We start from the raw sequence: 25,428 nt of genomic DNA on the forward strand, positions 1-25,428 counted from the left end.
GGGGGCAGGGAGGGGGAAGAAAAGACCTGGGAAGAGAGAGAGAAGGAACTGCTGATGGAGGTCCAGGGTAGGATGTTGCTTTGGCCACAGACACTCACAGGCTCCTTCCTATGATTTGAGGAGGGTGGCTGCTGCATGTTTGCTCTAGTATTTGATCAGATTCTTATCCTATACAGCTGCAGTCCCTGTGATCGATATTTAATGCAAAAACATCTGCTTCTTAGGAAGATGTCATCTCAGGGACTATTAAACACTGTAGGAAAATGCAGTTAACATTCTAATGAGGAGTCACAAACAGAAGGAGGTTTAAAGTTCTCTGGGGTGAATCTACTCACAAAAGGGGCAGCAGAGGGTCCTTAAAATGACTAGCTATTTACTGGCCGAGCTACAGAGCTGCTTGCTTTAATGGGGGGTTCTCAGAAAATGAAATTAATTTAGATAAATGACAGACAACACCGACACACAGAATTATGAGGCTAGATAGAGTAAAACCTATTTTGTGTGACCCTGGGAGTTGGGTGCTTGACCTTCATTGGAAATCAATGGGAGTGAGGTGCCAAACTCACTTAGGCACTTTTGAAAAATTACAACCTAAAGCCTTGAGCCTGCAAACATTTATGTGTGTGAACTCACTGCATGCTGTTCACATGAATGAAGCTTGCAAGATCAGGCCCTTAGTTTGGAGATACGTTGGAGCAGTCTCTTAAGGCAAGAGATGGCCTAGTAAAGGTGATCTATTGTAGAGGTCTTATAGTGTTTACACGTGTGTGCACCTGTACTTGAGTGAACTTGTGCAAAATATGTAACTTCATTATCTGAGAGAATGCACCATCAACCTAGCACACTTTTTCCTGTTGATATTCTCCTTCTACAGGATTTTCCTATAGATGGAAAGGGTAATTTAGCTGTGTGTGACTGTATATATCAATTATTCCTTTCCACAGAAAGACCCAACAGAGAAAATTACAGGAAAAAAGTGCTAGGAGGATGGTGACGAAACAGTATTGCTTTCTCCCCTTGACAGGGTTTGTGTAGGCAGAAGAAGCAAGGGCATGATCACTGAACAATGTTGACTCTGAGGATCTATGGAGAATCCCAGTCCCAACCCTGCATATGTAGGAACATCCAGGTTGAATGCCTGCCTTCTGTGTACTGACCAGCGTCCCACCCCTTGGATGGCTGACTCAGTGGCCATGTTGCTCCTGACTCCCCTTCCATGCCTGTTTGGCACTTCATCTTTCCAGTGTGGTGAAAGCCATGGACAGGGAGTTTATACTGCAAGGAACAGCACTAACCTATGCAGCAATTTGCTACTCAGGTTGTATGTGGCTGTGGTGGGAGAATCCTATGGGAAGCAGCTGCTCCCTAGCACTGCTGCTTTTTGGCCAGCCAGTCCCTCCAACCATGCACATACTTTAACATGTGCATTGCTGGTACAGAAGGGCTGCCAGGAGTTATATAGCAGGAGAACATACCATGTGATACATTTCCCATCTTCTTTAGGGATGACACTGTTCCTCCCTAATTCGCAGAGGGACTCTGTTATTGTGAAGTCACTTATCCCTACAAAATAACTTCAGAGGTTTCACTATAACCAGAATTGGCAAATTTGCACACTGTGCACTGAAACTATTGGGACTTCCCCTCTCCTCCATGGGAAACAATGGGCTAGATTCTAGCCTGCATGTCTGACAAGATGCAGCACAGGAGTCAGAGACTAGGTGGAAAAGGTGTGACAGTGACTTTAAGCCCATCTCCATAATTCTGGGCAGCTCCAAGGTCTGATGCCACCCCCAGCATTAGGTAAAGCAAGCCCAGGAGCCAGCATCCCTCCACACATCCCTGTCATGTCACTTGAATACTGGAAACATTCAGAGGCAGATTTTGCCCCCTTACTCACTGAGCAAACTACTACTCAGAGTGAATAAGGGTGGCACAATGTTACTGGGTTAAGCACAGAGAGATGAAAGAGGTCCATAACCCGGGAATAGAAAGATTCTCAATGTTTTTTCAAGGCATACATTTATTTTAATAAAAGGTAATAGTTCAAGGCAGAACATACAGAGTTAAAGAGTCTTCAGCAGCTAGGATTGACCTTGACAACCCAACAAAATTTAATCATAAATTTCAAGAAGATTTGTGTCTTCTCTTCAGAAAATCCAGGTTAAGGCAAACAGTTTGATTCATTAAATGATCCAAGAAGGCTGCTATGTTCCACAGAGTAAAATGCTGCAGATAAATCCACTACAATGAGGGGAGTTATTGAACTGAAACTGCTAAGAGAAAGCAGTTACATTACAGCCCTTAACCAGAATGGGCTCAGCAGGGCAGACTGACCTAATCCCAGAGTGAAATTTATCCACAAAATTGTCTCTGACAAGATGAGATCACAGCAACTATATGTAGCTACAGCTTCTTCCAAGATCTTGGTAGCAAATGGCATTTTAAACTAATGTCCTATTTGAAAAAGGTCATTCTGTAGCAGAGAACTTTTTTTTTTTAACAATACAGTGACTACACTACTTCTTTACTAAGCCAGGTGCCTTTTGATAAGACAAATTATGCAATAAATTAAAGGTCTAAAATAGCAATATAAGGTTCCCTACACTGTCCCTCTCCTCCTGCACTAAGCATTTAATAGGCATTAGACATTTATGAGAATGATACATTCAGTATGTATCCTATAGCTGCCAGGCCTAGGTTTGTTTCTTTTTTTAAATTTCTTTCCATTTTCTCTCTAATGCTCCCCTGGTTCTATCAAACCCCTGCTGTCTAGTCCCCCTACCCTTCCAGCTGCTCTCCTTCTCTCTAACAGCTGTTCCTCTGTCATTCTGCCATGCACTGAATGATCTCAGGCAAATAGGGGCTCAACCAGAAAGACACCTAATATGCCAGACATTTGGCTACCAAAAGCCCTTAGAATCAATTTAGTAATTAGTTGAAAATGAAAAGGACTGTTAACTGCCAAGGCCCCTAATAATGAGTGGCAGCTGCCGTCTTGAGGTGCTCTCAAAAGTCACAGGCGCCATCCAGCTACCTTCTTTCATAGCAGTGAAGTGAATCATCTTCACTGAATAATCCTAAAGGTAAACCAAATATTTTAAAAATAAATTAATACAAAACTGAGTGAGATCCCAAATTATTATGGGCCTGATCCTAGCCCTTCTTCCAAAGATGCACAGGGATTTAGACTCAATAAAACCAGTAGGGTGCAGTTGCAAGGGAGGCAGGAATTTCTAGTTTTCTACCCTCTCCAGCATCTCCATACTTATGGGCTTGGAGGTGGAATGGTAGGCTACCAGTTGTTGTCCTTGGCAAAGCTGGGGAGCGGGAGATACTACAGTGGCACTTGAAACACTGTGCTGATGAGCACAGCATAAGTCCCTGACCCTGGGGAGATAAATTGGACAGGAATAGTCTCAAGACTGCAGTAGCATTTCCTGAACAGATCCACTGCCTTTCCACAGCTTGGGAGGATTCTTCCCCTATCTTCTCTCCTACGGCTGCTGTGCCAGGCATGCTTGTTTATTCTGGCTTTGCACAGCAGAGAGGATTTGGGCCTAACTGAATTACGGTTGCCAACCCTCCAGGATTGTCCAGGAGTCTCCAGGAATTAAAGATTAATCTTTAATTAATATCATGTGATGAAACCTCCAGGAATACATCCAACCAAAACTGGCAACCCTAAACTGAATACACGTGAAGATTTCAAAATCATCAATAAATATGTATTGAAAGAAAAGTGTTCTGTATCAGTTTCTCTCTGGCTGATTTGTTGAGCCCAGAGTTCTATTTTACCTTTGCTAGAGTGGATGATAAACATCATGTACCCCTAAAGCAGCCTAAGGAAAGTAACTCCTGCCCTGCTTTAGACATTTGTGACATCCCTGACTTGCAAGACAAACACTGAAGTCTGTGAACAAGTGAATGCCCTTCTGTGATTTTTAACTGTTCAGAAATATTCTATTAATGTTTCAGTAACTCGTGTTTTCAAGATTTAGTTTAAAAAAACCATTTACTCATTAAATTGGCCTATACTTTGTCACATCCACTTACATTATCGATAAAATCAAAAGCCAAATCATGTTCACTTTACTCACTTGAGTAACTCTGTTCAAGGGAACTCACTCTTAAAATCAGTGGAACTACTCATAGGCGGAAGGTGAGCGGATGTGACTTTTAATTTTTGCTCGTCAGCTCTTCGGAGCCAATCACATTACGGGACAATGAGCTGGAACCTCTATTCTGGAGGCCATTAATCAACACGGACAGCTAATTTCCAACTGTAACATCTTTACTACTAGCAATGATGCAGGAGATAGACAGAACCCAGCTTGTCTTCAGATCCCAGTTGAGTAGCTTCCAGCAATGGTAGCTAGAAAACTCACCTTTTAACTTGTAAATTAAGTCAGTTGGCTCTGAAATTTATTCAGAGTGAAATCCACCCATCAGCTTGGGGAACACAAACAGAGTCATGCCAGGGCCACCACAGTCTTGCTGCTGTATGAGAGAAAAGGCGGCCAGAGCAGGTGGCAATGCAGAGACATTTACAGTGCCACGGAGATATTTCGGGGCAACGTTTTGAGGCACCACAGTGACATTTCCTGGTGGCACTTTGTGGCACCGCAGAGACATAGTCTGGCAACATTTCGCGAGGCTGCAAGGCTGTTTTGAGTTGCTGCTGCAGTGTGGTTAGAAGTCACCCCAAGCATTCAGAAGCATGACCCAGCCCCCCTAAAATGGTGAGACTAGCTTAAAAATGGTAACTGTCCATTCTAACAGCAGTAACTACGGGCTCTTTGGCCTCCCGGTTGGAGCTGTCAGGGGTTGGGCTTTCCCGCTCTTCTCCACCCAGCCAGAAGCTTGGCTCTTCGCTTAGTGCCAGCTGGGAGTCTCGCCCCAGGAGCACACCTCCCACCGGCTCAGTGACAATCCGCTCAGGGCAGCTGCCTCCACTACACACCCGGCTCCGCCGAGCGCTGCTGGGGCGGGGGCAGGGGAGGAATCCTGTCGCCCGCCTCCAGGCCGTAGCAACCAGCCACGCCCCAGGAGCCCGTTGCTAGGGGGTCCGTGCGCTAACCCGGTCCGACCCGGCCGCTTCCGGTCCGCTCCATCTCCCGCCCCCTGGACCCCGCGCTTCTGGGTGTCTTTGGTTCCGCCCGGCGGGCAGCAGGAAGGGCTCGGGGCATGCTGGCCGGGGAGACGGACAGGGCGGTCAGGCGGCTCCTGCGGGCCGGAGGCGCGGTCAGGTCAGGAACGGCGGGGGCTGGGCAGGACGAGAGTAGGGGCGGGGCGGGTGCCAAGGGGAGAGCAGGCCCGGAGGGGAGGCCGGGGGGAGTCGGTCACGGGGGAGTGTGGGCCTGGGAGGGGGAGAGATGGTCGCCCCAACAGGAAGCCAGCCTGTGAACCGGGACTGGATAGTCTGAAACCCTTCCCGGGTGATGAAAGCCGTAAAGATCTCTGCCCCGGGGTAACTGTCCATTGTTCCACATCCAGAAAATAATTTGCCTCGGAGCCAGGGTGACCAGATGTCCCGATTGTATAGGGACAGTCCCGATTTTGGGGTCTTTTTCTTATATAGGCTCCTATTACCCCCCACCCCCTGTCCTGATTTTTCACACTTGCTGTCTGGTCACCCCACTCGGAGCTAAGGAGGGGGCTGTGTGTACATGTGGAATGCGATTGCCTGGCATTATTCTGAACTTGAATGTACTGACTTGTCATATGACGGGTTTCCTTTAACCATGCGCCAGGATTTATTTCTTGCATGTTACCATGTATCTAGAGAGATCCTTCCCCCCCCAGGGAACAGCGGGCATTGTGTCTATAATACTGCCAGCCCAAGAGCGACTGAACTGAGCTCGGCACCCCACTCAGAAGGACCATATGTTAGCAGCTTGTGCTGAAGGCTAGTCCTATGATTTGCAAACTTTGGCTCCTTTGTTTACATGAGAGATGTATTGATGGTGTAACAATTGCCAAAGACATGATTGGGGATAAAAACACACAAAAATAGGATCGTACCGGACAAAAATATCAGTGTTCTGTGTATTACAGTGTCCTTGCCTATCAGTCCTATATGATGTGTTAATGTTGTTACTGGTTTTCCAGTAGAAAACAGCAAGCAGACTTTTCCCCTTACTTTTTTAGGCATAAAGTAATGAAGAACTGGGGTGTTGTTGGTGGAATTGCTGCTGCTCTGGCAGCAGGCATATATGTTCTCTGGGGTCCCATCACTGAAAGAAAGAAACGCAGGAAAGGTGGGGAAAGTTCTAAATTGACCAACATTATCCATATCCAGTAACAGAAAAATGTGTGCTAATGATGAATAAATTCTCATAATGTTCTCTAGAAAGGATGAGAGAATAGTAAAATGTCCATTTTATTGTGGGTTTGAATTTCTTTTGAGCTAAGACTTTGGATGTTAGAAATGTTGCCACTTTTCTTTTAATCGTTAGATTTTATAAAACCTTTTGTTATATAGCAAAATATAAATTTTGGTCAGTGAATCATGTTGCCTCCTATATGAATTAGTCTGTATCAATAAAAGATTTTTATTTCCTATGTAGATTTGATCTTTATATATACTAGTTATGTTAGTTTAAAATTTTAAAAAGTATTATAATATATATTAGGCATGCTTTGTATGTGTTTTGTAATATGTTTGTATTACCTATGGAAATTCAATAAAACTTAAGCAAATACACAAAATAAACACCTTCTGATTGAACATAAGCACAGGATAAGTGAATGTCTTCTGCTTTGGAAAGTAAATATTCATACTAAAAATAGCTAGAATAAAGAAATATATTACACAAATCTTTGAAAACTGGAGAGCATCCCTAATACAATACTAATCTCAGGGAAGGAGATCTCACTAAATTGAGACCAGGTGTGCAAAGGCACATACTTTAGGCCCCCATCCTGGAAACGCTTTTGAATGTGTTTAACTTCACACATCTGAATAGACTCATACAAGCTATTTGGATGTGTAAAAATTAAGCACATATGTAAATGTTAGGATTATTACTATTATTATTTATTATTACTACTTATTATATGTATTATTGTAGTACCTAGGAGTTGCAGTCATGAGGCAGGACCCCAGAATCAGGGCCTTCAACCTTGCAGATAGTATTACAAGTCACAAATTGAAAATTAAATACATTACAGTTGTTAATTCCAGTTTATATGGTAATATACAGATAATCCCACAGTAATCCGTGCTTGATAGTGTTAAAATATAGCTTTCTGAAATTCAGTCAAGAACATTTTTCAGAGGAAGTTTACTTTTTTTTTTTTTACAATGCCATGATCCTTAGAGACCACATAACACTATTGCATGTTTGAGTGTCTTCTGATTTCTTAAACAACAGTTGTAAACACCAAATAAAAGATAGAAGCTCGAAATCCAAATCACATGCATCATATCACTTTCAGTAAAAAATAAACTGTCCTAGGCTCTAGAATGTAAATTGTTCATGCGTATTTCTAGGGCTTGTGCCTGGCCTTCTCAACTTAGGAAACACCTGTTTCATGAACTCTTTGCTGCAAGGCTTATCTGCTTGTCCGTCTTTCATCAAGTGGCTGGAGGAGTTTACAGCCCAATACAAGACAGCCCAGAATGAATCATCGGAGCACCAATATTTGTCGCTTACTTTGCTGTGCCTTCTGAAAGGTATCACGTTGTTAAACTTCTAAGGGGTTAGGTTACATTAATTAATAAACCCTAATGTGTTACTGGTTTTAAGGAATTAATTTGCACGGTGCTTAGTCTAAATGAGGAAGTTGAGAAATCTTTTATTTTTAATCTCACAAAGATGTCTCCCAGCTGTTGTCACGCTCAGAATTCAATCAGAAATACATTTCATTTCCTATCATTTAAGGTGGAAATTTCTCAAATAAATGCATGAGAGAGCATATGTGATGTTTGTTAAAAAGAGCAGAAAACTAAATTTCTTATTACGTTAATGAAGGTTGGGGGATCGAATAGGTAAACTTAATTAGCTGACTTGATGGTGTTCTCTGTGTACAAAGAAATGACTGTATCTTGGGTCCATTAACTCTGTTGAAAGCTGAGGTTTTTTTATTTGCCCAGGTTTTCATTACTGTTGAGTCCATGCAGCACCCTCAGGTTATTAGTGTGCTTCCTAAGTCCCACCAAGGAATCTCTCAAACCTCTACTGCTGAAGGAAGGATTAGCTCCACGATACGTAATATTAGTTTACATTCATTTTCCAAGTCCCCTCTACTCTCCTCTTTCCTTGAAAAAGGATTTTTCCATTCAAAGTTGTTGTAAAGTTGAATGAGGTGCCAGGGTCTTGCCCCTTTCCCTGCCCCCACCTGCATTGTTGTTATGGAAGCTGAAGGAGAGGTCAGAGGGCGAGGTTTTAAAATAAATATAACTGCAGAACAAGCAGGGCCGGCTCCAGGCACCAGCTTCTCAAGCAGGTGCTTGGGGCGGCCGCTCCTGAGAGGGGCGGCCGCTCCTGAGAGGGGCGGCACGTCCAGGAATTCGGCGGCAATTCGGCGAACGGTCCCTCACTCCCGCTGGGAACAAAGGACCTCCCGCTGAATTGCCGCCGCAGATCGCGATTGCGATCACGATCACGGCTTTTTTTTTGTGTGTGTGTGTGTGTTTTGGCTGCTTGGGGCGGCCAAAACCCTGGAGCCGGCCCTGAGAACAAGGATTTACAAACATGTACAGCTGTTGAGGAAGGGGGAAAAAAGGCATTCTGCAAATCGTTCCTCTCAGACATAACTAAGAAATAACTGCGCAGCTGTGGATCAGTGGGTTTAAAACATCCCTGCGCCCAGACTGGCTGGGCCAGCTTCTTGTACTTAAGCATGTGTTAACAAGTCATTCCACTGTTGTAAGCGAAAAGAAATTAGGCCCAGTATATCCAGGTTTTGTGATCTAACCAATCTTAGTGGCTCCATTTATCATTTTGAATTTAATACCTCCAGCTTTATCCTGCCAAGAGGTCACAGAAGATGATGTCCTGGATGCAAGCTGTTTGTTAGAAGTGTTAAGGCTGTACAGGTGGCAGATCTCGTCATTTGAAGAGCAGGTGATTACAAATTTCGAACTAGATTATAGTATATGTTAGAGCTTGGATACTGTGACGATAGGTGCCTTATGTAATATAAGGTATTTATAGATCTGAGTATCAAATCTGAATCCTCTTCAGCATGGTGAAAAGTTATCTTTAGTAACTAAAAGAAAGCAGCAATGTGATTAATACATGACATCTTCAGTTTGTTTTAGAGACGCCTGATTCAGACTCTAATGCCTTTCAACTGTCAGCGTTTGGTCTGACGCTGCCAGGAGTGACAAGGTCCCAGGGGGTAAAATTCTAGTCCCATTAAAGTCATTGCAAGTTTTGCCATTGACTTTAACAGGGCCATGATAAAATGCCCTGGTTTCTGTTTCTAAGGAAGTTCCCTGTGTTTTCTTAAGGCTCCCAGATTTAGTTACACATAACCGATGGGGCTTCTAGATCTTGTACACAGCACAAATGTGTACAAGTGGAAGCTGTGCAGACAAACCCAACACAGTAGATTCTGCTTAAGAGCAATATAGGTATTGACAACTTCCTGTTAATAGCAGCATTTTGCCAGGAACCAATCCCATCACATTGACTTTAATGTTAACGGGATGCGGATATTGGCAACGGCATGCTGCTTAATAACACCATTTCTTTGATTCTTGGAAGAAAGGCCCCAGCTGTCGGCAGGTTTGGGAGGATGAAGCCAGGGAAGGAAGTGCTGGGGAGTGCCTACCCTGGCCGCAGCCCTACAAACCTGCCTGCGGCTGGTGCTCAGCCCATCCCAGTGCTTCCTTCTGGGGTTGCAGGCTCACAAACCTGTTGCCGCACAGGGATGGCACAGGAGGTAAGAGGCTGTGGACAGGGCAGTAGTGGGGAAGGGGGCTGTAGCCCACATGCCAGAGCTGCATGGCACTTCTCCCTGCACTCTCCAGGCTGTACCCTGCTGGGGGACTGCACCCAGGGAAGGAAGTGCTGGCACATGCTAAGCTCTGACCCCCAGAGAGCACAGGGAAGCATGTGATGCAGTCCCATGAGCCCCCAGCTCCCAATAGAAACTCCATCATCCTGCTGGTTTGCAGGGGTGCAGCCAGGGAAGGCATATCCCAGCACTTCCTTTCCTCGCTGTAGCCTCACAAACATGCCTTCTCCTTGTTAGCAACTGCTGGATAAGGGCAACTTTTTCATGGCAACTGAGGAGAATAAGCAGAATCTATTGTATTTGAAAAATGTTTTCTGCTCCTAAGTGTGTGAAGTTTGGGGTCAGTAAATTGGTTCAGTTGTCTCTTCTATAAATATGGCTGTATATTTTATACTTCATATCCAAAACAAATGACATAAGGGTTCAGTTCTGCTCTCAATGAAGTCAGTCAATTTCACCATTGACCTCAGTGGAAAGCAGGCTTTGGGGTCATTATTGTGAGTATATTTTGTGTGTGTGTGTACACTCTTCAGTATTCTTTCAGTGTTATATGCCACAAATACATTTTAAAAAAAATGTTATACATTGTTGTGGGCTTAGCTTTGCAGAAAAGATTGTTGGCAAAATTGTAGCACAAGCATAGGGATATAGGACTGGAAGGGACCTCGTGGATCATCAAGTCCAGTCCCCTGCAATTGCAGGGAACCCCATCTTATAATCCTATTTATAAATTTATCTAGCTCCATCTTAAAATGAGTAAGAGAGTTTGCTCCCACTACTCGTATTGGGAGGCTGTTCCAGAACCTCACTCCTCTAATGGCACTTTAGAGACTAACACATTTATTTGGGCATAAGCTTTCGTGGGCTAAACCCCACTTCATCGAATGCTCACGAAAGCTTATGCCCAAATAAATTTGTTAGTCTCTAAGGTGCCACAAGTACTCCTTGTTCTTTTTGCTGATACAGACTAACATGGCTACCACTCTGAAACTACTCTAATGGTTAGAAAATCTTCTCATTTCCTGCTTGAATGTATTCACGGCCAATTTATACTCATTTGTTCTTGTGCCAACATTGTCCTTTTGCTTAAATATCTCTTCTTCCTCTCTTGTGTTTACTCTCAAATGTATTTAGAGAGAGCAATTATATCTCCTCTCAGCCTAAGTGGTTATTATTAAATTAACTGGGTCTTAAAAGTGTAATAATTTCTTTTTAATGGAAAAATGAACACCTTATTTTGCCATGACAGATTCCTATGTGCACACATGCTCTTGGTATATTTGTTGATGCTGTCTTGTTTGATTCCCCTCTAAGTTGCATATCCCCCTTTAACAGGATGCTCATGAACTATTCCATGTCCTTACATCTTCATTGGAAGATGAGCGAGATCGTCAGCCCCGGATCACACCTTTGTTTGATGTGCATTCATTAGAGGTAAAACTGTATAAAAATGTTATTTCCCTTTCCTTTAAAGTGATAGAGCCTGTTTAGATACTAAATATGCAATGCTGTTCTTCCATCTTTGGATAAAAATGAATTAATAAAACTAGCAAATTGAAAAAGAGAACTTTTCAAAGCAATGTAATATTTTAGGACTTTGCATTTATATTGACTCAGTCATTCAAGGAGCTGAGCGTCCTCAATGCCCATAAACATCAGTGGGAGTTGAGGGCACTCAGCATCCCATGGGATTGGGCCCACAGCACCATCCATTTGAGAATCTCAGTATACTGTATGGATGGACTATAGGAATTGCCATAATGGCCCAGACCATTGGTCCATCTAATCAGGTATCTAACAGTTGTCAATACACCAAGTGCTTCAGAGGGAGATACAAGAAACTATATAATGGACAATTATGGAATAAACTTCTAACCTTCCACAATTAGCAGTTGACTTATTCTCTGAAACATGAAGGTTTAAATCTCTTATACATTTTTATTCTATCTAATATAACTGGATGTTCTGTCTATTAAGCTTTTATCAGTTGTTGTAAGCGCTCAGTATCTTGTTGCTCCAAGTTCCAGCGTTCATGGTGCGTTATATAAAAAACCCTTCTTTTATCTATTTTAAATTCATTGCTTTTTAGTTTCATTGGTTGTCCCTATATATTCATTTTTTTAAAGGTACAATTTTTAGACTCAAATGAGAGCATATTTAAGATTTTGTATTTTGTAAGGTGAGATTTAATACAATCTTTTTCCCTCCTGTGTAGCAGCCAGAAATAACCCAAAAGCAAATAAGCTGCAGGACAAGAGGTAACATTTTCTCCCTTGAAAACATGTGAAATGTGCATATTTACTTACAGACATGGCAACAGTAGTTGTTTTACTTACTGAAGTAATATTCCTATTATTTCATCTGTTTCTAGTGACCAGGAATGCATCTTTAAATGTCTCCAAAGACCATGTTAATTAAAGATTTGTAAACAGAAAGTGAAGTGTTCTTAAAAAACCTGGGTTTTAACAGCTGTAAAAAAGCAACAACCCCAAAGAAATAAAAAATCCAGGCATTATAATGATCATGATGAACGTGGAAGTACTAAATATTAAAGACAGTTACAACTTCGTATTTTAGGGTCACTTCACCCCATGTTGAGTCACTGGAAGTCTCAACATCCTTTTCATGGAAGGCTGACCAGTAACATGCTTTGCAAACACTGCAAACACCAGGTACAAGAATTTGTGTGTTTGAGATTAATTATAAACAAATAAAAAAGGAAAGCTTAATCAAAGGGGATTCTTTAATGACAAGAACCATCTTTTGTTTTATTTTGTGCAATCCTGAAAATTTGCGGGATTGGGGCCTTATATTGTAAGCAAACCAGGGCAAGAACTTTGTTTTCATATTTGTCTGTAAAGTGCCTAGGACAGCATTGGTGCTGTACAAATATGTGATAATAATAATTAATAATGAAAAATACAAAATTGTGACCATGCTTTGTTTTATAAGTGTGGTGATTGTAACTTAAATATTGCTTTTAGTATTTGACTTTCACTTGCAGACACATTCGTGTTATAAGAGAAATCCGGTAGCACAGGTAGCATTTTAAGACTTGGTCATTCAGTCTTCAAACAGCCAATGTTCCTGTTAATTCTTATGCAGTAAATGTGGGATTGGGCCGGGAGTGTTGACTTCTGTGCTGGACAGAGGAAACAGTATCTAATGCTTACAGAATATCTTCTGCTGCCATGGAAAAATTCTACTCAAATATTTACAGAACAATTCCCAAAACTCTTTCTTTGCAGAAAAAAATAAACCTGCCCTCCAGTAAACTAACCAGAAGATATTTTGACCAGATCTTTGAATTGTTTGTAACTAATTTTGCTGTATTTAGAACTACAAATCCAGATCAGATTATATCTAGTTAGAGTCCAGTCCTGTTAGGTGTTAGTACCCTTAACTACCATGTAGGACCATAGGAGTAGAGAGTGCTCGGGCCTGTTTTCATTAGGCTGAAGGTGGACTGTAACCCTGTGGACATGTGAAATGTTTTCTTTCAGAGTCCTGTGAGGTGTGATACATTTGACAGTCTTTCGCTGAGTATTCCAGCAGCCATGTGGGTATGTGCTTTCTGCTGAAGCATGATCCATTCTGTACTACATGCTGCCTTATGGTCAAAGCTTTATTCTAGACTCGAGTCTTGTGCCTGAATTTAAAATGATGGGGTGAAATTGTAAATCAGTCATTTAGAATTAATTTGATTACATTTTATTATTTTTTGTTGTTGTTTTAGTAGATTTTCCTGATTCAGTATCTTACTCTGAACATAGTGGGGCAAATTTCTAGCTTAGCTAACCAAGTGTAACTTCATTGATATCAATGGAGTTGTCTGCCTACACCAGTAATAAATTTGGCCCTGTCTGCATATCTAGAGATACCAAAGTGCAACCTGAGGGCTGTGTGTTTCCTGCAAAGTCCTAGTATGTGCTTCTGCTTGCTTTCTCCCGATGATTAGAGTGAGGACAAAGGTGCCAAATTGTAGACTTTTAGAGCTGGTGATTTCAATAAAGAAGCCATTTCTGTTAATCTCTAAAGCCGTGTTTCTCAACCTTTTTGATACAAGGGACCAGCTTGCTGCCTTCCTAAACTCTGTCAGGTAGACCTCAGGGACCAGTGCCGGTCCACGTAGCGGTTGTCGAGAAACACTGCTCTAAAGGAGATACAAGTCTGGACAAATATTATGGTTGTTTGCAAAGTTATTATTAGATTACAAATAGTCCACCTGTATGCAAAATTTGTGTGGTCCTTAGTATTGCAAAGTTTGGGCCCCTCATATACTGTGTGTTATTAGCTTGTGTCTCCAGACAAGGGGTCTAACTGTTATCCCCTTCGTGTGTTCATGGAACAGCCATTTGCATTCATAGTTTTGTGCCAATGCCTAGGGGAGAACAGAACCAGGCTTTTGACACTTTTTCTGTGCTAGTTTCCTATTTTTATACCCAAGTTGAAGATGACCCCAGCTCACCAGCAGTATAGATTTTGCCATCGAAAAGATGGCTAAAAATAGCAAGAAAGCAACTAATGCATGAGACGTAAAATACAGCCAGAAAGCCACATTCCTGCTGGGCAAGGGGTCAGGCTGCAGAAGGTGTTTCATGGGGCACTGTGTAATTGTGGAGGGAAGTATTGTAAGAGGGCCAGGGATCCATTGGTTCAAAACCCCACTAAGAAGGTGACACAGGAAGTGTAATGAAACAAATTACTGAGGGAGGTAATGGAATCGCTGTCACTTGAGGTTTTTAAGAACAGATTAGACAAACCTGTCAGGGATGGTCTAGATCAGTGTTTCCCAAACTTGGGATGCCGCTTGTGTAGGGAAAGCCCCTGTTTACCTGCTGTTAGACTGTTTACCTGCCACGTCTGCAGGTCCAGCCGATCACGGCTCCCACTGGCCGCGGTTCGCTGCTCCAGGCCAATGGGAGCTGCTGGAAGCAGTGCGGGCCGAGGGACATACTGGCCGCTGCTTCCAGCAGCTCCCATTGGCCTGGAGCAGCGAATCGCGGCCAGTGGGAGCCACGATCGGACGGACCTGTGGACGTGGCAAGTAAACAAACCGGCCGGGCCCACCAGGGACTTTCCCTATACAAGCGGTGTCCCAGGTTTGGGAAACACTGGTCTAGGTAATACTTAGTCCTGCCTTAGTGCAGGGGACTGGACTAAATGACCTCTTGAGGTCCCTTCCACTGTTATGATCCTATGGCTACTACTCCTGCACATAGACTATAACAGCTCCCAAGGATGAACTGGGTGGAAGGAGGAGGCTTCCATGCCCCCACCAACCTTGTGTATGTTCTCTGCTCAAAGCCCTTCTACTCTAGCTTTGTGGAGGAGCCAGGATTTAGCTCAGAATGTATTAATTCCTATTAAATAGATAACTAAAATCCTTTAACAGAATTTAATTGTGTGCATCATAAAATCAGTGCAAAATTGTTTTTTCTCACACTCAGGGTCGTCCTATGACACTGGACCACTGCCTCCACCATTTCATCTCTTCTGAATCAGTAAAGGATGTTGTATGTGACAACTGCACTAAAGTATGTACTTTTAATTTATATACTCTTCCAGCCCAGTTTCTAGATCAAGTGACTCAGAGTGAGGACTCCTAGGTTCTACTCCTTGCACTGCTGCTGACTTGCTGAACCCTCAGTTTCCTCACCTCTGAAGTGAGGGTTCTACCTCACAGAGTGTTAGGAGTCTTAAATTATGAGTAGTTTGTAAAGCACTTTACAGATCCTGGAATACTCAGTGATTGCCAAGTATTAAATCTTATAATATCCTGGTGGGTTTTTTTTTTTTCTGATCTTTAAACACTGTTTTACAACTACACCTCTACCCCGATAGAACACTGTCCTCGGGAGCCAAAAAATCTTACCGTGTTATAGGTGAAACCGCGTTATATCGAACTTGCTTTGATCCACCGGAGTGCGCAGCCCCGCCCCCCTGGAGCACTGCTTTCCCGCGTTATATCCGAATTCATGTTATATCGGGGTAGAGGTGTACTTGTAACTTGACTGGAGCACAGGGAGCAAGAGTAATGTGACTAAGATTAGACAGAGAATGTCTAAAGGTTAGACTTGAACCCAGAACTTTTGTGTTCATGGGCACTTTCTAGAAATGTTTCTATTTAGTTTCACTTCTTAATTCTCATGCACTGATATAGTTCTGCACTTCTGAGGTTACAAACAGCTGGGAAATGGTTAAACCTAAACAAACCGTTTAAACCTGCGTATAGCCCTCGATAAGAAACTACTATTTTTTGGCATATGCACACCCCTAGTATTGGTTTGTGTAATTTAATATTATGGATAATTAAATGGCTATAATTATGTTTCCTTTGATTTCAGATTCAGGCAGAAGGAACACTGAATGGGCAAACCACAGAAAACCAGAGAACAACGTTTGTTAAACAATTAAAGCTAGGGAAGGTGAGACAAATTGATTTGGCAAATTTATTTTTAAAGCCTCTACAGTAGTGTCTTCTAAAACAATCCAGTGACTTATCTCTTCAGTCTGTTATTTTGATACCCACTTCTTGGCACTGAGCTTGGAGACTATTCGTATTCTATTTTGTACTTAAATGTGAACTCATTTGGCAGTTTTGTATGCCATAACACCTTGACTCAGCAAAGCACTTAAGCCTATGCTTAACATTAAACACATAAATAATCTCACCTTAATTCTACAGTGTGTGTAAACATATGTATTGCTGAGTTGTGGCTTATATGTCCCTTGAGATTCAGCAATAAAAATATGTGATTCCGTATTTCAGTGGTGAATTAAGTAATTCCTATATATATTTTGTTAAACACTTTGCCATCCCTAAGCAATGGTATGTTCTTAAAATAAATAAATAAGCCCCATGCTGAATGCAGGTGATTGGGTGGGTGAACATGGTAATAAACGGCTGAAACAACTTAGATTGTTCTGTGTTTGTGCAGCACACAGCACAATTGGATCCGAGTCTATGACTAGAGCTCCTAGGCACGACAGTTATACTAATAACTTAATTGAAAGAGACAGTAAAACCTTGTGCTGCACTTTGGGTGTAAAACAATGTAACTGTTTGACTCCGGTTTCCATGGCGCTTGCTGGATTCACTCTGACCAGCCACAAAAACATTGCACATGGAAACTTAGCTCTGGTTACAGTATAGTAGCACTAACTGCCAGGGACCTGGATCCTCTGTCCCCAAGGGATTATATTGATCAGAATCTTTGGTCTGCGCTGGACAAGTTTAAAAAAATTTTAGATGAGTCTTTTAGAAACAGGCATGTGTTTTTATTGACTTTTCCCACCTGTGGCAAACCCTGTTAATTTTGTCCATCTACCTAATAAATTATGGTAGTGTTATTAGAAACCTCTCTTCTGACTGTCTGGCTTTATACTTTGTATTTTAGGCCTGGTCTACACCGGGGGTGGGGGCGGGGAGTCGATGTAAGATACGCAACTTCAGCTATGGGAATAGCATAGCTGAAGTCGACGTATCTTATTTCGACTTACCTCCTGTCCTCATGGCGCGGGATCGACGGCCGTGGCTCCCCCGTCGACTCTGCTACCACCGCTCGCCCTGGTGGAGTTCCGGAGTCGACGGGAGCGCGTTCAGGGATCGATATATCGCATCTAGACAAGACGCGATATATCGATCCCTGATAGATCGATCACTACCCGCCGATCCGGCGGGTAGTCTAGACGTACCCATAGGTATTACTTCTAATGTGGATATAGTAGCAGATGAGAAGCCAGTTTAGTAATCCACTTCCCCATTCACTCTCTTGGACTTTAATTCTAGTTCCAAGAATATACTTTTAAATCAAGTAGTCGTTTCTTCCTATTTTTAATATGTCTGTTGACATTGTATTTCTGTGGAATGTGCTTGAAGCTCCCTCAGTGTCTGTGTATCCATCTGCAAAGGCTGAGCTGGTCAGACCAAGGCATGCCTCTGAAACGTCATGAACATGTGCAGTTCAATGAGTTCCTGATCATGGACATCTACAAATACCACCTCCCTGTCCATAAATCAAGCCAGCATGATCTAAACCAGAAAGGCAATCCCTGGATGTCGTCTGAAACAAAGGCTGGATCAGCAGTAAAAGCCTCAGGTATTTGATCTGAAAATAAAAAATATCAGGTAGTTTGTCAGTGTGTAAGAAAAAATATATATTTATTTTGAATTATACTAAAACCTAGAAAGATCCCCTTTCCCAGCAGGCTTTGGCCCCTTGACATATATTTAAAATACAGTTCTTACAAATTTACTGTTCACTCCCATTCCAAAATACTTGGAGCATAGGTGGGCTGTGGAGAATTGGGCTGCGTTAGCCCCAAAGGATGGGTGAGTTCTGAAGTCGATAGGCCCTCACAGAGAAAGTCTCGTTAGTAGACCACCACTTTTAAACCAAGGGAGCTCCAACTATGGCTGTATTGCAGGGGGAGTGCAGACCCTAGAGCGCTCATGTAATGTGGTCACAATGAGACCCTGTGTCAAAACTAATGTTGAAATTGCAGGGCAGTTCGAGGTGTAAATTATACAGTGTTTAACGAAAAGGGCCTGATCCTACAAACCCTTATTTATGCGAGGAATCCCATTGCGTTCAGGAGGCCTGTTCACATAGGAAAGAGTTTATAGGCTCATGTGTCAAAAACTGTGCATTAGGGAAAATGGCCCTGGATCCAGTCAGCCTTCAGTGTGCAGGGTGCCCATTAAAGTCAGAATTCAGCTCTAAAGAAGTCTTTTGTTGGCAAGAACAGCCATTGAGGAGGCGTTAGGCATGCAAACTGTGCCCTTGCTTGATAACGCCACAACTTTTTGCTTAAAGAAATAAACAAAATCTTCGCAAACTCGAGCAAACTGTTTCCAGTCTATATGGCTATATTGTATCACATCATTAGAGCTTAATTCCTTTGTTGCTGCTGGTCCCAAGTCTTCAAATAATTACTTGAATCGACGGCTAACTACTACTTCAAATAACCCAAACTGAGCAGGGCTCTTGCAGCCACATTCTACTATGAGCTGTTAATGGTGTCCTTGGATATAATGCTCCCCTTCCTCATTAGGGGATTGTGAGGTTTAATTAATTAATGTTGGTAAAGTGCTTTCAGATTCTCTAATGAAAGGTGCCATAGAGAGCACAGGACTATTATTTGTAATATGAATAGTTAAGCTGCAAATCAGTTAAATCACTGAATGTATAATTTCTCTGGCAGATCTGGAGCAGACATGTAGCACTAAATCATTCTTTATGAATGGCACCTGCTCTCCTTCATTATTAACATCCCCGATAACTTTCCCACTTGCCGTGGTTTCCGATTGCAGGTAAGTCAGACTTTTGAAGTTATTTCATAATTTCTACCCGTGCTTAAAACTGATGTAGATGATAGTTTCCTTTATTCCATCTTTACTGTGATTCGGTAGCCACAGAATTTACCATTTATCCCAGCTACTGCAAGTGTCCTCCTCGTTAGCGAAGGATTTCTATCCCTTTCTGCTTGGGTGATTTGGCAGGTCTAGTCTGCTCCCTGTGTCCGCAGCTAGTAAAAGGACTTGTGTGAATTATAAGTGAAGAGTTCAAAATCTCCTTTCTCTGGTTGTTTTTGCTCTGATGGCTGCTGCAGGAAAAAAATCAGGAGTGCAGCAAGCTTCTTACTGCAGAGCCATCAACTTATAACTGCTGCCTCTTCGCTGATATCTCCCTTTTCTTTTCTCTTGACTTTTGAGAACAAACGAGTGTTTGTCATTTCTTGTAGACGTTTTACAAGCCCGTTTTTCAGAGGAGCTGTGTGCTCGCTGCTCCCTGCAACTTCTGTTGGAGCAGTGGACACTTCGCTCTTGTGATGATCAGGCCTAGTACTTGTCCTGTTAAATATTTTCCCCAGAGCACTCCTAGTTTGAGAATATTCACTTTTCCCATGTGGCTGGTATATAGTTCCTATAATGTCTGTCTTATCTGTAATCATGTATTTTCCCTGGAGTATATACTGACTTAAGATATTCCCTGCCTTTGCTCGCACCATGTGTCATGACCTGTTCCAGGAGGGGCAGCAATGGCTGTTTTATAGCCCACATGTTCGGTGAGATTCACAGCTTAGAAAAACAGGTGCATGGAGCAAGTACTTGAGAGGGCTTCCATTATTATATAGGGATGGTGTCATGTAATTTTATGTTTTTTCTGTTAAAATCATGTGTCCTGGGATAACTTTTACCATTAACACTGCTGTAGAACTTAGCATTCACATACTAAAGGAAACAGGTGGGGGGGCCTCACTGCAAAATTCAGAGCCAGTGTGCTGCACAGTATGCAGTGGCCCTCTCTAGAATACATTCCAGAAACTGTTTTCATTAATACTCAGAGCAGCAGTTCTAGTCTCCTGATTGGAGAAGAGTGAAGCATTTTGACCAGGGGTCCCCAACGCGGTGCCCGCGGGCGCCATGGCGTCTAAGTGCGCCCGCTTACTGGCCGGCAGACAAGCATCCACCAAAATGCTGCCGAGAAGCAGCGTCATCCAGAGGTGTCGCCACCGAAAATCGCCTATTGACGTTGCTGCATGTTGGCGGCATTTCGGCAGATGCTCGTCCGCCGCCACGGTCCTCTGTGGCTCGTCGTCTGGCGCCTGCCAGACGAAAAAGGTTGGGGACCACTGATTTTGACAATTGCAGTGAAGGTCTGGGGTGTTATGAGGGAATGTGCTGCTGTGAGAGTGCATCTCTTATGAAGGGGGTCCATGGAATGAAAAACATGCTTTAAAATGAACTAGCTACTGAAAATAAAGTGACTGGGGATTCTCCATGTACGTGTTTGATACACAAGTGCTGCTGACCCCTTCCTTTCTCTCATTTGCCCTTCAGTTCCCCAGTGTACCTCTACCGTCTGATGGCTGTTGTAGTTCATCATGGGGACATGCATTCTGGACACTTTGTGACATATCGCCGCTCTCCGCCTTCTCCCAAGACCGCGCTCTCGGTTAGTAACCAGTGGTTGTGGATTTCAGATGACACTGTGCGCAAAGCTAGTTTGCAAGAAGTGCTTTCATCTAGTGCTTACCTGCTCTTTTATGAGCGTGTTCACTCAAGAATGCAGCACCAAACTCAGGATTTCAGGGCTGAAGAATAACTTGGACCTCTGGAGAAGGATAAAACTTGAGAAAACTGCTCTTGTGAGATGTACATTGCACCTCCTGACTGTTATGCAAATAGCCCACTACATGCCCTTTGATATTCCATTCCTTCCTGGCAATGGTGCCTGGCTACTGCAGGGAGCTAGTGTTTCATACCAAAACGATGTTGCCCAAAGTTGGTCTGCTAGTGCTGGGCACTCCAGAGTGTGTCTGCATTAGAGAAGCATGTTTGCTGTTCAGATAATATTCTCTCTGCATCACAGATTTGAAACAGGGAATTTAAAACAGGGACTTCCTAGGGCCACATCTTTTTATTCTGACCTGTATGCATGTTTTCAGATGGAGCTGCTTAGTGTCACCTTAAGATATTTCTTAGCTGGGGAGCCCTAGAAGTGAGTGATGAGAAATTACTGTGATCAAAGGCAATGATTTAAAAAAATGAAGTGCCTTGAGATTATTTAAATGGTTACATTGCCATTGTCTGCATCTACAATCTGTGGATTACATTCTGGTAAACATCTATATCAAAGTGATATGAAGAACTATTAACTGAATCACATTTTTTGTCATAACCCCAGCTAAGCAACTAAAACAAGTTGTCTCTACCCAACATGCTCGATCCAAAAAAGCCCTTTCCTATTTGTATCTTTTTTTCCCTAATATTTCATGTCTTTGTACATCATAGAAGTACTTATGTCAATACAAACTGCAGTTTTCTGTTTCAGGGAAATACTCAAATAGTTGATCAATTAGAATGGAGACACTGATTTGTTGCTCCATATCATCATACTATAAGAGATGTTAAGAGAGAACAGTATCTGCTAGCAATCGCTATGGTAATGTCGTCTGTCTCTGTAAAACAATTCGATATTGTTGCATTAGATCATCAGGTAGACTGTGCCTCTCAGTGCTGATCTTAAAGGTGACTGATTGGTACTCTAAACTCACCTTTCCTACCTTAACGATGAACACTGCCATTCCCTATCATCCCTTCTAATGAATGCCTTCTGATCTGCAATGGCGCTTGAACCGGTTGGGATTGTGAGCCTGGGACTTGAAGCAACATGTGTCATGGTGGCTTAGAATACACACAGTTGCATGGGCAGTGATTGGGACTTTGTCCAGTAGCCTGAACAGATTGGTATCACTGCACTAGATAGTGCTATTTTTAAAGAGTTTGATATTAACCGTATATTGCTGCTCTGGGCTCTTTGGTGTGTAAAAAAAGAGACGGGGAAAGAGGCAAGAAATCCTTTTGGCTGTTTTTAAATTAATGGGGATAAAATGGACAGACGTGGGCGTTCTTTTCTATTTATGTACTTCGGGGTGAGTGTGTGTGTGAGGGAGGAAGTCTGAATGTCAGACTAGGTCTTTTCAGTGTAAAACAGTGACTGACTTTTCAGACAATATCTACTGCCTCTCTAAAGTAGCTTTTTTTCCAAAAAGTTTTTTTAATTGTAACTTTGTACATTTTGGATCCATATCATTCAACTGCCTAATGTTGTTCATATGCATTTGGAGCTTTTTAATAGGAGACTGAAAAAAACAGCCACAAGATCATAGGCTATGAATGTATATAACACTTAGCTGAAGTCATTCCAGAGTGTGGAATCATGATCCCTACTCAGAATAATGCTCAGAACCCAGAGAAATCTGTATAAATCCATTGACCTATCCGGTCCAAAGAACCCTTGGCTTCTGTGTTAGAAGCCCTTTTTTTACCTTACTAATTTTATTACTATTTAAAAACATATGTAATACCAATGAACTTTGTGACCATTGAAATAAGATCTAAACTCAGCATGTGACCCGCAAAAGCAAAAAAAGAATACCTGAGGCTGGAGCTTCTCTATTGTAGATAGATAGAAGTGAGCAATATGGGCTTTGCAAAGCAGTGCTGGTTGTCAACAGGGGCAAGAAATGCATGCAAAGCATCTGTCTACAGAAATCCTGCCAGTTGTACCTCTGACCTTCAAAACATTTCCATCTGACATTAGTGTATATGCTGCCATAGCGAGGCTCAACAGGGTGTGCTTTGAAATTTTCACTTCTTTGATTTTGTGGGAGTGTCTGCTCATTGATAGTATTTGAACAAGTCACTTTATTATGCAGTAATGTGTGGTGTGTCAGATACTACCCACTAGGAGGACTGTAGGCTTTAGGACTCATCAGCCTCTATATGATTGTGTGAAGCCACACGCTGTGGCAAGTTGTGTGTGTGTGTGTGTGTGTAATGTTTTCTGAAAATTTCCTTTTGTATAAACCTGCTCTTCACTAGCGACATTTCTCTGTGCCAGTTTGGGGTGAGGGAAAGGCTGCTCACTGTCACACATCACTAAGGTACTTGTTTGCCATACTGCCACTGAACTGGAAGTTTCATGTGGCATCTTCAGCAAAGGGCAATAGGAATGAGTGTTGGGCAGAATCTCTTCCTAGCTTCATTGCAAGAAAGGAACAGGAGTTCTTGTCTTAGCACTGGTTGTGGAGAAGTGTCAGCATCTTGGTCGTGATGCTGAGAAGTGCTGAGCACCCACACTTACATTGGTTTCAGAGACGTGCAGATGGTTGGCACCCCTCACGATCAGACCCTGGACACAGTCTGGCCAGCTGAGCCTCATGGGCAGACACCTTCTGAAAGCAATATGTCTCTTCAGGCGGAGGGGTACACCCAAATGGCTCAGCTTGTGGGATTGGGGGGCTAGTCTCTGTCAGCCAATATCAGCATTTTAATTTCTCAAAGGCTAAAGTTGTTGAAAAGGTGCTTATGAATGGAATAAAGGAATGATATGAAACATTAACGATATAGAAAACTGGCCTCTGCTTACTCTGGTAGAACTAAGATAACAGCTCTTTAATTGAATTATTCTTGTTTTAATGGACATGTTAATAAAAAGGTATGATGTTAGAGTCCAAACCACTGCACTTCATTTCCAACACTGCTGTCTTTGAACTGCCTATTTCCTTATGGGAATTTTTGTACCTGTCCTGTTCAGTAGCAATAAAAGAACCAACTTATTAGAAAAGGTATCTGGATGCATGTGGTGATGGATTGAAACAAAAGACAAGTGAGCGGCAGCAGTGATGTCTTTCCTTTTCTAATGCAATGGCCTGCAATACCGGCCATTGTGAGCTCCTGATTTTCTCTGTTCCATGGTTGAACACAAGACACTGACAAGGCTGTAGTACTCAAAGGATGAGTTTTTAGTTAGTGTAACAGATCCTCTGTACGCACAGTAAAATATCAACATGAGGGCTACACCAGCACACATGTAAAGACAACCAGTCCTTGAAGTGTTTGTGTGTGTAGACCCCCTAAGCATGAGTTTGGATTCTTTTGGCCAGCATTGTCTCTTGGGGACATGCCTGCAGCTACAACCTGAGGGCATATAGGGCCCAACCAGTTCCTTACTGTCCATGGCAGTGGGACAGAACCCCCGTAGCATCCACATACTCTGCACACTGAGCAATGGTTGTGAGGTTAGTATAATTCATTAGTTAGTGTAGTTAATAGTTGTTTTTGTTACACCTTTTGGCAATACATCTATACGTATGCTTAGGAGCTGCCACTGTGGCTGAGACTAAATCCTCAGGATTTAAAATGTGTCCCTCTTGTGAAGCTGTACAGCTCAGTGATTGACACTCTTGAAGACTTCTGTCTCAGGTATATTTCTCTGATAAAGGTTCAATCTGCCGCTCTTTTTCCAAGAGTATAACAAAGCCAGGGAAGTCTCCTAGCTCTTCCTTTTAGAATGCTCAAGGAGGGCCTCTTCAGAGCCTGGGCTTAAAAATCCTGTTAAGCCTCCTCTGTCTCTTTTGAGAAGTGCCCTGTTGAGCTCCCAGGCACATTCTTTGTCCAAGCATCAGTACCCCTCTGCTAGGGGGTATGGCAGAGCAGACAAGCACTCCTCCACCCAGCCGTTGTCTGAAACGGGTCGGAAGAAGCATTGCTCCAGGGACAAGCACAGGCAAGGGTCACCCACCCCCGTACGCAGTAAGAGACACAAAACCCACCATGGTTTTGAATCAGCTCCTGCCTTCAGCCAAAAGGCAGTTCACAACCCAGATTGGGTCCTTCTGACACTTCAGCACTAGCTGATCATCAGGTACTAGAGATGGCACCTGCAATGCTGGTCTGCACTTTCCCAGCTACCAACTCCTCAGTATGGATAACCTGGGCGCGCCTGCTTCTGATACCAGACTCCATGGTGCAGATGTTTCCAGCACAGATTTACTGGGCTCTGAAGACATTCTCAGTCCCGAATGATCTTATGCTAACCAGGCAACGAGACTCACCCCTACTCTCCTCATTGGCCAGTAGAGGTGCTTCTGTCTTGGTACCGACTT

At 42.8% G+C, this 25,428-nt stretch overlaps 1 protein-coding gene across 2 annotated transcripts; it reads left to right on the plus strand.

Moving 5' to 3' along the window:
- The first annotated feature begins 5,094 nt into the window (after window positions 1-5,094).
- On the plus strand, window positions 5,095-24,107 carry USP30 (ubiquitin specific peptidase 30). Of its 2 annotated transcripts, XM_005298560.4 has the most exons (13): window positions 5,095-5,249; window positions 6,151-6,260; window positions 7,496-7,678; window positions 8,968-9,071; window positions 11,305-11,403; window positions 12,185-12,227; window positions 12,547-12,641; window positions 13,473-13,532; window positions 15,420-15,506; window positions 16,317-16,397; window positions 17,852-18,071; window positions 19,177-19,285; window positions 20,816-24,107. In XM_005298560.4, the coding sequence occupies exons 1-13, from the start codon at window positions 5,188-5,190 to the stop codon at window positions 21,078-21,080; spliced, it is 1,518 nt and encodes a 505-aa protein (XP_005298617.2). In that variant the 5' UTR covers window positions 5,095-5,187; the 3' UTR covers window positions 21,081-24,107. The 2 variants fall into 2 exon arrangements, with proteins under 2 accessions (XP_005298617.2, XP_042708356.2); XM_042852422.2 differs by lacking the exon at window positions 13,473-13,532.
- Window positions 24,108-25,428: the final 1,321 nt, after the last annotated feature.

This window comes from Chrysemys picta, chromosome 15 (genome assembly GCF_011386835.1).
Source record: "Chrysemys picta bellii isolate R12L10 chromosome 15, ASM1138683v2, whole genome shotgun sequence".
Classification (NCBI taxonomy): domain Eukaryota; kingdom Metazoa; phylum Chordata; order Testudines; family Emydidae; genus Chrysemys; species Chrysemys picta.